General features: G+C 45.0%; 1 protein-coding gene across 2 annotated transcripts in view; it reads left to right on the top strand.

The window, feature by feature from the left end:
• The window catches only part of Slc16a10 (solute carrier family 16 member 10), a 113,035-nt gene extending 105,198 nt beyond the window's left edge, over window positions 1-7,837 (top strand). The window contains exon 5 of one of the 2 annotated variants that reach the window (XM_087596780.1): window positions 1,970-7,837. In XM_087596780.1, the coding sequence (XP_087452906.1) occupies window positions 1,970-2,202 (233 nt within the window). In that variant the 3' untranslated portion in view covers window positions 2,203-7,837. 2 annotated transcript variants of the gene reach the window in all.
• Window positions 7,838-12,392: the final 4,555 nt, after the last annotated feature.

The raw sequence follows: 12,392 nt of genomic DNA, 5'->3' as shown, positions 1-12,392 counted from the left end.
TCCCTAGCCAAAGAGTAAAGCCCAAAGTCTACCATGCGTTGGAGAGGGGTAGATACTGTTCAGCCATCAAAGTGATAGAGAGGGACACTGATGCCACCGCCGGGTGAGCCAGCATCACAGACATGAAACGGTCAGGTACCGCATGGTTCCACCTTTATGAGCTGCCCGACATCTCCACAGAGACAGAAACCAGGGTGGTGGTGCCAGAGACTGGAGAAGGGGCACTCGATAGGGATGGAGTTCTGTCGCTTTTAGCGTGACGGACGCGGGCGTAGCCATGCTGCTCATGAGCATTGCGAGTTTACTCCGTGTCACTGTACCTCAACAGCTGACTTCATGTTAAGCGAGTGCTACCTTCACAGGTCGCCTAGATGACCGAGTGATCCTTACTTGGGTACCGGTGTGAATTGGATGAGTGTTCAAAACAGTTAGGATAAAGTCTCAATTATATACAGCTATCTCGTCCGATAGAAGGGGCTCAGTGAAGCTCCGTGAGAGTCACCTTAACCCCTTCTTGTGTCTGGAGCCACATTGCTGATCCAGAGTAGAGTTGGCCATCTAGAGTGATACTCCCTGTATGAGAAGCCTCTATCTATCTCTTCCTCTCTTCTCAGGTAATAGCTTGTGCACTTAGCTCAGGTTGGGAGAGTTCAGGTCTCCAAGTAAAGAGTGGGAACAGTGTTGCTTCAGCAGGAACAGTAACGGCTTACAGACCCAGCATAAGGGGCGGGGGCAGCAGGACACTCCTGAAATAGGAAGAACACGTAGCAACTGGCCCGGAGAATTACCCTCCCCCATTTCCTCAGTGGCTCAGCGTGGTTATTTATAGGAAAGCCTGTCTATTAGCAGCCACAGGTGCAAGGCTGGTTGCATGTGAGACACTTGGATTCCGAAGGCCAGAATATTGCATATTGAAAGATCTTTGTGTTTTACATCTAGATTCGGGATAGCTGTACTTTCATTTATATGTGCATGTATTGGCGAGCCACTGGATGCATTCTTAGCTGGGCATTGGCGAAGTAGGACAGGCGTTCAGTTCAGTATGCTCTCTGGATGTTTTAGATAACCTGAGGTGCACAGTAAAAACCCAAACACTAAGAAGACATACAACTTGGAGCCCTGGATTTCTCAGGAGGTTTAGAAGTAAACTAATACTTTTCGGAAGCAGAGCTTAAGAATCCATCAAATGGCAAACACACACTTCAGGGCTTTCTGTTTATTTTGAGACAGGGCCTCTATGTAGCCTACAACTCTCTGTGTGGACCAGGCTGGCTTCAAACTTCAGTCTCTGCTGTGATTAAAGTCATATGCTGCCCGGTCTGGCCAGACACACATTGTTATAATTCTTCCCAAGGATGGGAAGGTCTCAGTATCTTTCTCAGATATATTCCAAAACCTCTCTTTTGGGCTAGTGAGATTGCTCACTGGTTAAAAGCACTGGCTGCTTTTCCAAAGGATGCTTTAGTTAGAACCCACATGGTGGGCATCTACCCCTAACTCCAGATGCCTTCTTGGATACCAGGTAGGCATTTGGTACACAGACATATATTCAGACGAAACACCCAGACATTAAAAAAGTTGAGTCTCTTTTTATCCCAGCTCTTAGATTTATGGCTTTTAGTGTTTTGTATCACGATTTGAGTAAGATCATCTTGGGGGCAGATGTTGAGAGAACTTTGACCTGGGTGCTCCACCCACCTTCAACTGAGACAAGGCCATTGCATCATCTTTAGAGTGGCTTAGTCTCTGATAGGCTGGAGGATGCCAAAGCCTCCTTGTAATGCTTTCCAGAAGTGCTTTGGTATGACCTGTGCTCTGCAGTAAAACTTAAAATCAGAGATCTTTTTCCCCTTCCACATGTCAGAAAATGTTTGCATTTCAAGTCTGTTTTCCGAGCCTGCCATCAGTGTGACTGATCTGGGAGCCAGACTTGTTCCCTCGTTGTGACAGCTGCTGTGTCCTCTTCCAGGGTTGCTCCATGACAAACTGGGCTCCTATGATTTGGCCTTCTACCTCGCTGGGATCCCTCCCTTCATTGGAGGTGCTGTGCTCTGCTTAATCCCGTGGATTCATAGCAAGAAGCAGAGAGAGATCAGTAAAAACACCGGAGGGGAGAAGATGGAGAAAATGCTGGCGAACCAGAGCTCTCTCCTGTCAAGTTCATCTGGAATCTTCAAAAAGGAATCCGACTCAATTATTTAATGCCATATATACCTCCACCTGACTGGATTTGCTTTTGAATTTTAAGCCAGTTTTCCTTTTATATGAATTGCAGATTTCTTATTTTTTTAAATCATCCTTGGAATAGCACAAATGGGACATGAAACCTTTATTACTACAAGAACCATTTTCTCTCCCCAAATAGCTTTTGATATTTCCAGGAATCGGGGGGTAAGAGACTGTTGTTACAGGCAAGCATGTTTGGAACTCAAACTTGAGCATTCAAAGCTATCAGTAAGGAGCAGCCCTGGCAGCCTTGGGTGCTGTGGGCTGCAGCGTGTGTTTGCTGCGCTGGGTGGGCTGCAGCATGTGTTTGCTGCGCTGGGTGGGCTGCAGTTTGGTCCACGCTGGAAGCATTTTGCTTTTCAGTTGGTGTCTTTTGTTCCAGTGTGTTATGTGTTACTTTCTACATCATTTTGGAACTTTTTGCAAAATCTAAGCCTGGATCCTACATGATAAGAGGCCAACCTTAGCCTCGAGTCTATTCAATGATTTAAGCTATGAAATTAGGAGGTTCCTACATGCTGCCATGTCAGGGGGCCTCCCGGGAGCAGATGCTAATGCTACCACCATGATATGGGCGATAGAAAGGTCCCTCCCGTAGGCAGCAATCAGGTGTTTCTTCCACGAACCTCTCTTCCCTTTGGTCTGTAGTGTGTTTTACTCCAGTCGCCAGAAACACCCCACATTTCTGATTTTGTATAAACAATAAAGTGAAGTAGAATGTATAAAAGGTAGCCTGGCAGTTCTAACGGAGTTTCCAACTTCCGGGTTTGTTAGCACTGTGTCCGTGTGCTTTGTTGAGCATGTTGTCAGCTGGTGGAGTGGACGCAGACTGGCGGTGCCGCTGCAGAACTGTTCTGTCCATTAGAAGAACGTCTGATACAAGAAATTGCTTATCTGACTCTGCAACTAATGATTTTAAAATGTTAAATATATTTATAAAAAGCTAATTCCTACATTTTCCAAGAATTTGTAGCAAAACTTTACATTTGTATGTAGTCTTGTGATGTGCTAGGAGCCTGGGGGTGGTGCTTTCCCGGCTGCCTGCCGTGGGGTTCACTCACACACACTGACACGGACTCCATTGTAACAGGTGACACAGTCTTTCCACACAATATCGAGTATGCCTCTCTTCTGTGACTGGAAAATTAACGTGGTATTTATGTGCGTTAGCTCCTTACTAATTCCCTCCCTTCTCCCCCATTTATGTCCTGACTGTAGAAAGCAAGCTATTAGCTTTGAGGACCTAAAATCAAAACCAAAGTTGGGCTGTGTCCCATTACACATTTATCAAAACAGGAACACACTCTTATATCTTTGAAATTATATGTTAGACTTTAAAGGTTAAAATGCAAAATATACTTAAATCATTAGCCTACATGAGTATTAGTCAGAGTTGAGGGTAGCTTGTTTGTTCCTGTAAAAAGAATGTTATCTTTTCCCAAGCACTTCCAGGAACCTTCAGTTTCTAAGTTATCTGCAAGATGAAATTTAATTCTGTTATCTCAGCGAGCATTCCCTTTCTGTGGCTTTCAAAAGGCCACCTCCCTCTCTCCATCTGGAGAGAAGAGAATCTGCACTGTTCTTGTCGGGAGGCAGGGTAGAGGGCTGGAGGGAAGAGGGACTAGGAGTTGAAGGCTGGAAGCTTTTTCTCTTAATTACAGCTCTCTTACCTATGGTCTTGCGAGAGCTCACAGCCTAAATGTTAAGTGTACAAGTTATTTTAATGGGTTTTGAATACTTATAATTTATTTATATTTATTTATTGTGAGGTGGAGTCTGAGTAGATCCGACTGGCCTTTCAGCTCTATTCTGTTGCTTCAGACCTGTGTTGGGATGCAGGGCTAGGCTGCTGCGTGTGGCAATAATTTTGATTTTGAAGACCCAAGCTAGCATAGAATTTGCTATGTAGCCCAGGCTAGCCTCAAACTCACAAAGTTCTTTTAGGAGTTCTGAAACAGGCTTTGCTGTGTGGCCCAGCAAGGAGTTGGAACCTGAGATTCTCACAGGAGAATGCACCACACCCACCTTCAACTACTGCTGATGGTTGCTTTTCTCTGTTAAATTGACCAAGGGCATTGGCAATTTGTTTGCAATAAGTTCTCTTTCAGGAGGGAAAATATTTTAACCATATTGGCCTTTCTTGTTCTTTTCTTTATTGTTTTAGATAAGGTTTACTAAGTAGCCCTGACAGACCTGGAGCTCACAAAGATGTGCCAGCCTCGGCTTCCTGGGCGCTGGGATTAAAGGGTCCTCTTCCATGGAGCATGGAGAGAACAATTTGAGCATGGTGTCGTAGTCACCGTCACACCTTTCACCAATGATTTCACCTCGACTGCCTGAGATGCTTCATCCTTGTTAGTGCCTTCAAAAACTAAGGCACCTAGGGTCAGCTTGGCAGTAAAAGCCTTTACAGCCCTTAGAGAGCGGCAGTCACATGGTGCCTCTCTTGTAACTCTAGTTCCAGGAGATCCCAGTACCCTCCTCTGAGCTCCTGCGTGCACATGAGACAGACAGACAGACAGACAGACAGACACACACACACACACACACACACACACACAAATATTTAAAAGTTAATTAAAAACATACAACTAAGGTAAACAAACCCACCATTAGAAGACATTAGAGCGAGGTTTATTGTTTGGGGGGCGGTGGCTACAGAGCAATCTTAGGGCCTGTTCTAATTAAGCTGTGGCACTCTGGAGAACTGTGTGTAGAGCAGGCTAGCCCGGAGCTTACAGCCTTCCTGTCTCTTCTCTTTAGGTGGCTTCTGTTATTGTTGCCTGTTTCTTTTATTTGCTTTTGAGACAGGGTCCCTATGTAGCCTGGGCTGTCCTAGAACTCATTTTGTAGATCAGGCTGGCCTCTCTCACAGAGATCACCTGCCTCTGACTCTTCCTCCCCATTGTGGGATTAATGCTGTGCACTATAATTCCTGGCTTCTGTGTCCCTGTGTGCTAAGTTACAGGGACAGGGGTTAACACGGGAGAAAGGTGGTGTTTCCCAAGAACAGGGAACAACAATGAGTTTTGTTCTACACAATGCTTTTACCAAGTCTAACAGCAGCATGGGTGATAATCCAGAAATCCCCAACCTCATTTTTGATGTTTTAAAATAAATCTAATTATAGTACCCTTCAGTGTCAGTGAGTTCTGGGAGAAGACTGCTTCGACCTCAGAGTCAGGAAGCAGCTTGTACATCATAGGGACTCCCAGCATAAAGTAATGTCCAGAAACCATGTTAAGTCCGAGAAACCACTGGGAGCCTGGGAAAGATGATTGTTCTACAGTGTGGAACATTTGTCTGCATGTCAGTAACTATGGACAACTTTAAGTTATTTTTCAAGGTTTATTTTGCTTATGTATTTGAGGAGGTTCCCACAGAGGCATGTTTGACGTGGGTGCTAGGATCTGAACTCCAGTCCTCTGGTAGAGTACTGAATGCCTTTTCCCCACTTGGAGACAGGATCTCCCTATGTAGGCCTGGCTAGCCTAGAAAGACCAGGCTGGCCTCTTGCTCAAGATCGCTGTTTGCCGCTGCCTTCCTTGAGCTGGGGTAAGGCGTATGCCACCACACCTAGTTGCTGTAAGCGCTCTTAACTGATAAGTGTTTAGATCTGTGTGAACACAAGCGTTTCTACCGAGATCTTCCCTACTAGATGAAGGTGATTTTCATAATGGAGTCTGCACGACAATAAGAACCCAGGACTTATTATTTTAACAGTATAATAATATTCTGACCCCACACAATTCAGGTGCCTCTAAAAGTTGGGTCAAGGTTGCTATTAAACTTCATATCCCTTTCAGAACATTTTCTTTTGAGTTATGAAAGATTTATTGTTGTGTGTACGGATGTGTGCACCACAGGCATGCAGTGTTTGCAGAGGCCAGGAGGGGGCTTCGCACCCACCACCCGTGCTGGAGGTGCAGGGGCTGTGAGCCACCCAGGAGTGCTGGGGACAGAACGCTGGTCCTTGTAGGGCCCTATAGCTGTTGAGCTACTCTCTAGCCCCCAAAGATTTTTGTTTTTAAATACATGTAGCACAAAGGGAAAATGTATCACCAACAAAACCACACAGGTATTCTGTACGTCTGAGAAATTTTGCCTGAGAAGTTATTACTGAGTTCAAATACATGGAAGTTCCTAATTTCTGCGGACACTTAACGATTTAAGTTTTATTTACAAGAAAATGATCATCAAGTCCAGCCTTTGTGGTGAACATGACCTCCCAACAGAATAGCTTTAAAGGAGAAGTCCTCTCTTAGTGTATCTAGCGCAGAGTGGGGCGTTTAAAATTACGGGTTAAGGATGTGGCATGCCGGTAGGGTGCTCTCCTGACAGGGTCAAAGCCCCAGGCTCACTTCAAGAACAACAGCAAAAAGTGCGTATAGTAGCTTTGAAATGGATTTAAGGAGACATTTTGAACATTTGAGCTGTTTGTCTTTCAGTCCGTTTTTGGAGTCATTCATTGGTCTTAAATTTTTAGATTTTCATCTTTTAGATTTAACACAGCCTAAAACTGCTGCGAGTGACAGTGTCAGTCTCCTGTCAGGTGCTCTCAGCACCGTGCTGTCACAGCGTCAGATTCCCCTCCCCCAAAAGCCAAATGATGCCCCCAGGAAGTGCATGCAGGTCCCAGGTCCCTCCCAGTCTACATGCTTCTGTAAGCAGGACCCAGATACCTGGAGGTCCTGGGGCTTAGGTTAACCCTGCTTCCCTTCACACACTGTTTTATGAGGAGGAGAAAATTCTTATTCTCATGAGAATCAGAGTGAGCGCCACAGCCGCTGTTGACTTTCTAGAAAGAGGTGTGCTCGCCGCTGAGGATGATGGGTTTTCTGTTAACTGAGCCATGCGTGCTGGGGCCTCACTGACTATAATGTCCAGTTCCTCCAACAGCAGGTTCTCGTGAGCGGTTAATGAGAGCGTCAAATGACGGAAGGTTATAGGGGCGCTGCACCGCACCGCACCGCACCGCACCGCACCGCACCGCACCCTTCCTTGTGTTGGCCAGCTTCTCCCACCAGTCATTCTCACTGAATTGTAGCTACAACAGATTGAACTTTGCAGGATCAAGAAAAAGCTTGGGCGTGTAAATATCTCTTGACATCTGGCATTCTTGTCTACTCATTTTATTTTAATGCTCATCTGGAAGTTTTTAATTATATATTTCAAAAGTTCAAACTCTGTTAGCAAAACCTAATATTCCAAATGTACCTAGTGCTCCAGGTGTGAGCTCCCCTCATTGCCTCCCTCCCCCTTCTCTCCCCCTCCCCCTCCCGCACTCCCCTTCCCCTTCCCCTTCTCCCCTTCCCCTTCTCTCCCACAGAAGGTGCCAGCTTACCCCATAACTGTATATAGCTGACTGTGTGAAAAGGTCATGCCGGGTTTGACCAACGTAGGTATTTTCCTAGTTTTGAGAAATCCTGTTTTCTTTTAAAATAATATAATTTATAATTGATTTTTTAAATGTGATTTATATATTTAATATAGATAACCAAGACCTTTTTAATGAAGAGTGGTTTGTACTTTGGAGAATATAGTCATTTTTACTGTGGGGTAACGTGATATTCTCAGTAAATGCAATAAAATTTTTAGCAAATTCCTGTAAGATCTTGTGACTGTATTTCTGGGGCAGGGGAATTACTGAACTGAACAGTCTGTCTTGAAGAAAAGTAAAGGGTGTTTTATGCTGTGCGTCTTTCTAGTGTGTTTGGATATTGCCATTCCTCAGGGGAGGGAATGTCTCTGTGTGGTCTAAGAGTTAAAAGCCTTAAGCCTTGAGGAGTATGCCAGGGTCTTGCCCATGCTACGCCAGCGCTTCACCACTGGCTGCAGCCAGCCCCAGTAGTATGAGGCCTTGTGGCCACTCCAGCCCTCCTTTCATCTTCTGAGTGGTGGGATTGCATTAGGGCCTGGTGTTTGACTCACTCCTTTGAGGCTCGTGTGGGCTCCTGCCTAAGCCTCCAGAGTACTAGGATTACAAACACGTGCCACATGCTGGACCGCATACCTCTGTATTGAACCCCTTCATTCTCTGCCATCCTCTGTTCCTAACTGTAGGTTGACATCTCCCTTGACTCCCCCCAGCCTTGTGTTTCCCAGATTAATGACTCAAAGGCGGGACTAAAAGAACACACCAGTTTAATTTATGCCTTCCTTTTCTTCCTCTTTATTTGTGTGTTTCTTTGTACAACGCCGACGATATTATATTCCTTTCTAATACCAGGAGTTCTGGGGAGCAGTGGGCACGCATAAGCAGCAGCCCACGCTTATTTTGCTGCAGATGAGATGGCCTACAGGGGAGTTAAGAAAGCAGTTGGCTCAGCAGAGACCTAGGATCTGTCACTGGGCTTGGTCACACGGTGAAATCTGGTCTTTGTGGGACAGGAGAGGCTCTAACAGATTTGGATGGTTTATATTGGTGTGTAAATTGAGTTCGTAAAGTGATAAGAAGTAAAAGAAATGAGAAAAGGAAAAAAGCAGGTGAAGGGACCAAGTCACCAAAAAGGAAAAGTGAGGCAAGATTTGTGAGGATCTGGAGTCTCTAAAGAAAAGAAACCCATCGCCAAATGCAGTGCTTGTGAAACACGGGAGTGTTCAAAGCTGATGCAAACATTCAATGCAGATAAAAATGGTAGAGTTGTTCAGTGAAGACACTAAGTACGTCCCAGTGGTAGAAATTGTTTCTGCATCCAGGGTCCCCTCGGCTGCCGTGTAGCCAGTGGCAGCAGGTAGCCGTAGTTCCTGCCAGAAGGCTGCCAAACTCAGGGGTCCTATGTGGGCACAGCAGTGGAAGCATAGACATGCTTTCCTTTGGACCTGTGCTGCTGTGTCGAGAACCCCAGCCCCATCAACCTTGTTGGGGTTGGGGAAGTGCGTGGGAGTCCTGTGGCAAGCACCAAGACTGAAGAGGCAAAATGGATTGTGGAGAATTCCTTTGTGCTGTAGAGGGTTTTCTAACATAGAGCCCTAGTTCACGCTGTTGTAACCAGCATTAGTCCTTACATGATGCACTATAGTTACATCATTTCTAACCCTCTCCTCCTCTGACCATTCCCATGCCCACCCTCGGGCCCCCTAAATTTATGATCTCTCTTCTATAATTATTATAGAGTATATAAGTATTATATACATATAAATACTTATTACTAGCATATATAAGTATTATTGCATCCAAACGTTAGTTTTCTGAGGAGACATTGGTACAAGCAATGCAATCTCGCCATGTTGTAGTGGGCCTTGCTATCGTTTCTCTTTGTAGCTCCAGGCTCCCGAGAGCAACTGGAATGGTGGGTGGCAGGCCTGCCTCGATCCTATTCTCCATTTTCAGAAAACTTTCAATTCCTAGGGGATACATTGATAATGCCAGAGTGCTTCATTGACTTAGAAAAACATCGGAAAGGTGGGCACAGAGAGAACAGTTCACACTGTGCACAAGAACTCTTGACAGCTGCATAGTTGGGGAAGGCACAGAAGACACCCAGCATGGTGAACGAGAGCCCTCCAGAAGCTGGTGCCTGATAATGGAAACACCACAGCAGTTGAAAGGAGACTTCCTGTGTGAGCAAAAGACAATGCTCCCAGATGCTATAAGATTATGAAATGGAAACCCCAGTGCCTCCCTACAAGCTGTGTGTAGGCCAGAGGGTATTGCCACTGCTGCTGGTTCTCAGGACCGTAAACTTACAGAATTGCATGTTACCCAATCCCACAATAGTTCCTAAAACTCTATTAGGGCTTTACATTTAGTATGCCTTTTGATAAAGAAGGCAGATTTAGAAATAGCTATGGAAATAAAGTGGGCAGGGCTTAGTCATCCATAGAGAAGCTGGACAGAAGGAAGCCTCAGGGTGGGGACAGCATGTGGTACCCATCACAGGAGGGGGAGATGGTTTCCGGAAGATGAGGTGAGCTTGGTTTGAGGCATGAAAGATGAGTTACTGTGGAATATCATATTCCTATAAAAACAGTTCGCCTGGATTGGACGTCAGTACGTAAGCAGGAGCATGTTTCTTAATGCCAACATTCTTAGTGCGGCATTCAAAGCTCTTACAGTGTGTACCTAGTCAACCTCTGCCATGTCCTCAGACTTCCTGTTTTATACGCCTTTTCTTTCACTCAAAGTTTTCTCAAAGACACCTTCCTCAAGACGTGAATCAGAGTAGCTGCCCTTAGACCATAGCTTCTGTTATTTCTCTTTAGTGTAGTTAAGTTACCAAGCCATGTAACCATGTAATCGTTTCAGACCAGCCTTCCCTATCACCTGTAAGTTCTCTGAAGGGAGCAGCTCTTTTTCCTGTCACCTGGCACAGCCCCACCTGCAAACAGCGTCCTTACGTTTCTCTGTAATTTGTGCTAACAGTTGCTTTCTCTCGACATACTCTTGTTCACTGTTGTGGTCAACTTACCCTCCAAAAACCTGTATGAAACATGACCTTCTCTAGAACATTCTAAAACCCTCCTACGTGGGGTGGGTCGCATCCTTCTCTCCTGGCGGCTCTTCGTTTATGTTGGTCTCAGTTCTACTTGAGCACAGTCCCTGTAGTCAATGATCAAATCACACCAAGTGCTCACCCAGTACCTGGGAGGCGGCCAAAGAAAAATCAGCGGGCGTATATCACTTCAACTAAAATAAATCTCAGGCTACTCTCACCACAATGCCAGAATCTAGCTTTTGCTTTTGCTTTTTGGGATGGTTTTCTTATGTAGCCAGCACTGTCCTCTAACTCATTATTCTTTTGCCTTAGTCTCCCACATCCTGGAATTTGGTACAGGGCACTAATCTGGGCAACTTCAAAGGTCTATTAGTCACCACCTTGATGTTCTATAGACGTCCATTGGAAAAAGTTAAGGCACCCTTTAGAAATCGACTAGAAGGATTGTTGTAATAGACTAATCGAGGTTTGTGGAGAACGAAGACTGAGACAGAGAATGGAGAGTTGGGAACTGGTGAGAGACGCTTCTGAGGTAAGCTGGGAAGATGGATGAAGCTGGAAAAGGGAAGGGACTAAAGTGAGTGAACTCAGTCGGTTCAGTTCCTGCAGTGCCGTTGAGTTCATTCATGAGTTTTGTTCTGTTTGTGCAGTGCAGGTCAGCAGAGGCAGTTGAAAACAGAGAATAAGGAGCCAGAAGATTAGAACAAATTGCTAGAGTTAGAAGCCAAGCAGAGCAATTCAGTGAGAAGCCGAGAGAAGCCAGATTGAATCAGTCAGCTTGGAGAGGAGTTTGAACCAGAACAGCTGAGTTGAACCAGCCAGCCAGAGTTCAGAAAAAACTAGAAAGCGTATGCAGCAGTAAATCTAAAACATTCTAGGTCTAGATTAAATTGTACATAGGAGAAAAGTTTCCAGGCCTAGACCTAGGGATAGATAGAACAGAGAAAGAAAGTCTGTGGGCTCAGCCCAAGCTGTGCATTCACACAGTTGTGTGTGGCTCTCATTCCATCCCATCACGAGGAAATACATGTTTCTTTTACAGGACGGTAACAGTTTGTCATATTTTTTATTTTCCTGATTTCCTCAGTGACCTGAGTGGTTAGCATATTCTGGAATGTAAGTATCTATTAAATTGAGTGACATCAAGATTACAAAATGTTAGCCATTTTTAAAACCGTTAAAAATGACTTGTTCTGTAGTTAAAATTTATTAATAAATTTGACAGAAAGTTTTCTCCAAGTGGTTAATTTATAGGAATAAACAAAACAAAACATTCTTCCAGCTTGCCTCTTGACCAAACGTCTTAGGAATGAATGTTTTTCTCGGTATAAGTAGTCGGTGATATAGAAAGCGGGAGGGTTTTCAGGAGAAAGAATATGTTTCAGATAGATGGTAAAGTTACATTGTTGGCTTGAGTGTTGCAAACAGAACAAAGCTGACTCCCGGCATGACTTTACCCAGCAATCATGACACTGTCAGGCTCCAATCATGTGTGAAAACTTGAGCTGCCTTGCTTTTGAAGCCACAAATTTGAAGCCACACATGTGTCTTGAGCTATCTGGCTGTTGACTAGGCCAGTGATGGCTGACTGGTCTTGGGGCGAACAGTCTCTTCTGTGCTAAGGTGAGAACGGAGCACGGCAAGGATCGACGCGGCTCCAGATGTCTATTCCGGAGCTTCAACGGGCATCTGTAGCCTGAAAGTTGAATAACAGACCTGGAAAGCTCT

The sequence above is a fragment of the Rattus norvegicus genome, chromosome 20, assembly GCF_021556685.1.
Source record: "Rattus norvegicus strain SHRSP/BbbUtx chromosome 20, alternate assembly SHRSP_T2T, whole genome shotgun sequence".
Lineage (NCBI taxonomy): Eukaryota > Metazoa > Chordata > Mammalia > Rodentia > Muridae > Rattus > Rattus norvegicus.
Note: the sequence above shows the minus strand (reverse complement) of the source record. Positions and strands in the feature narration are given on the sequence as shown.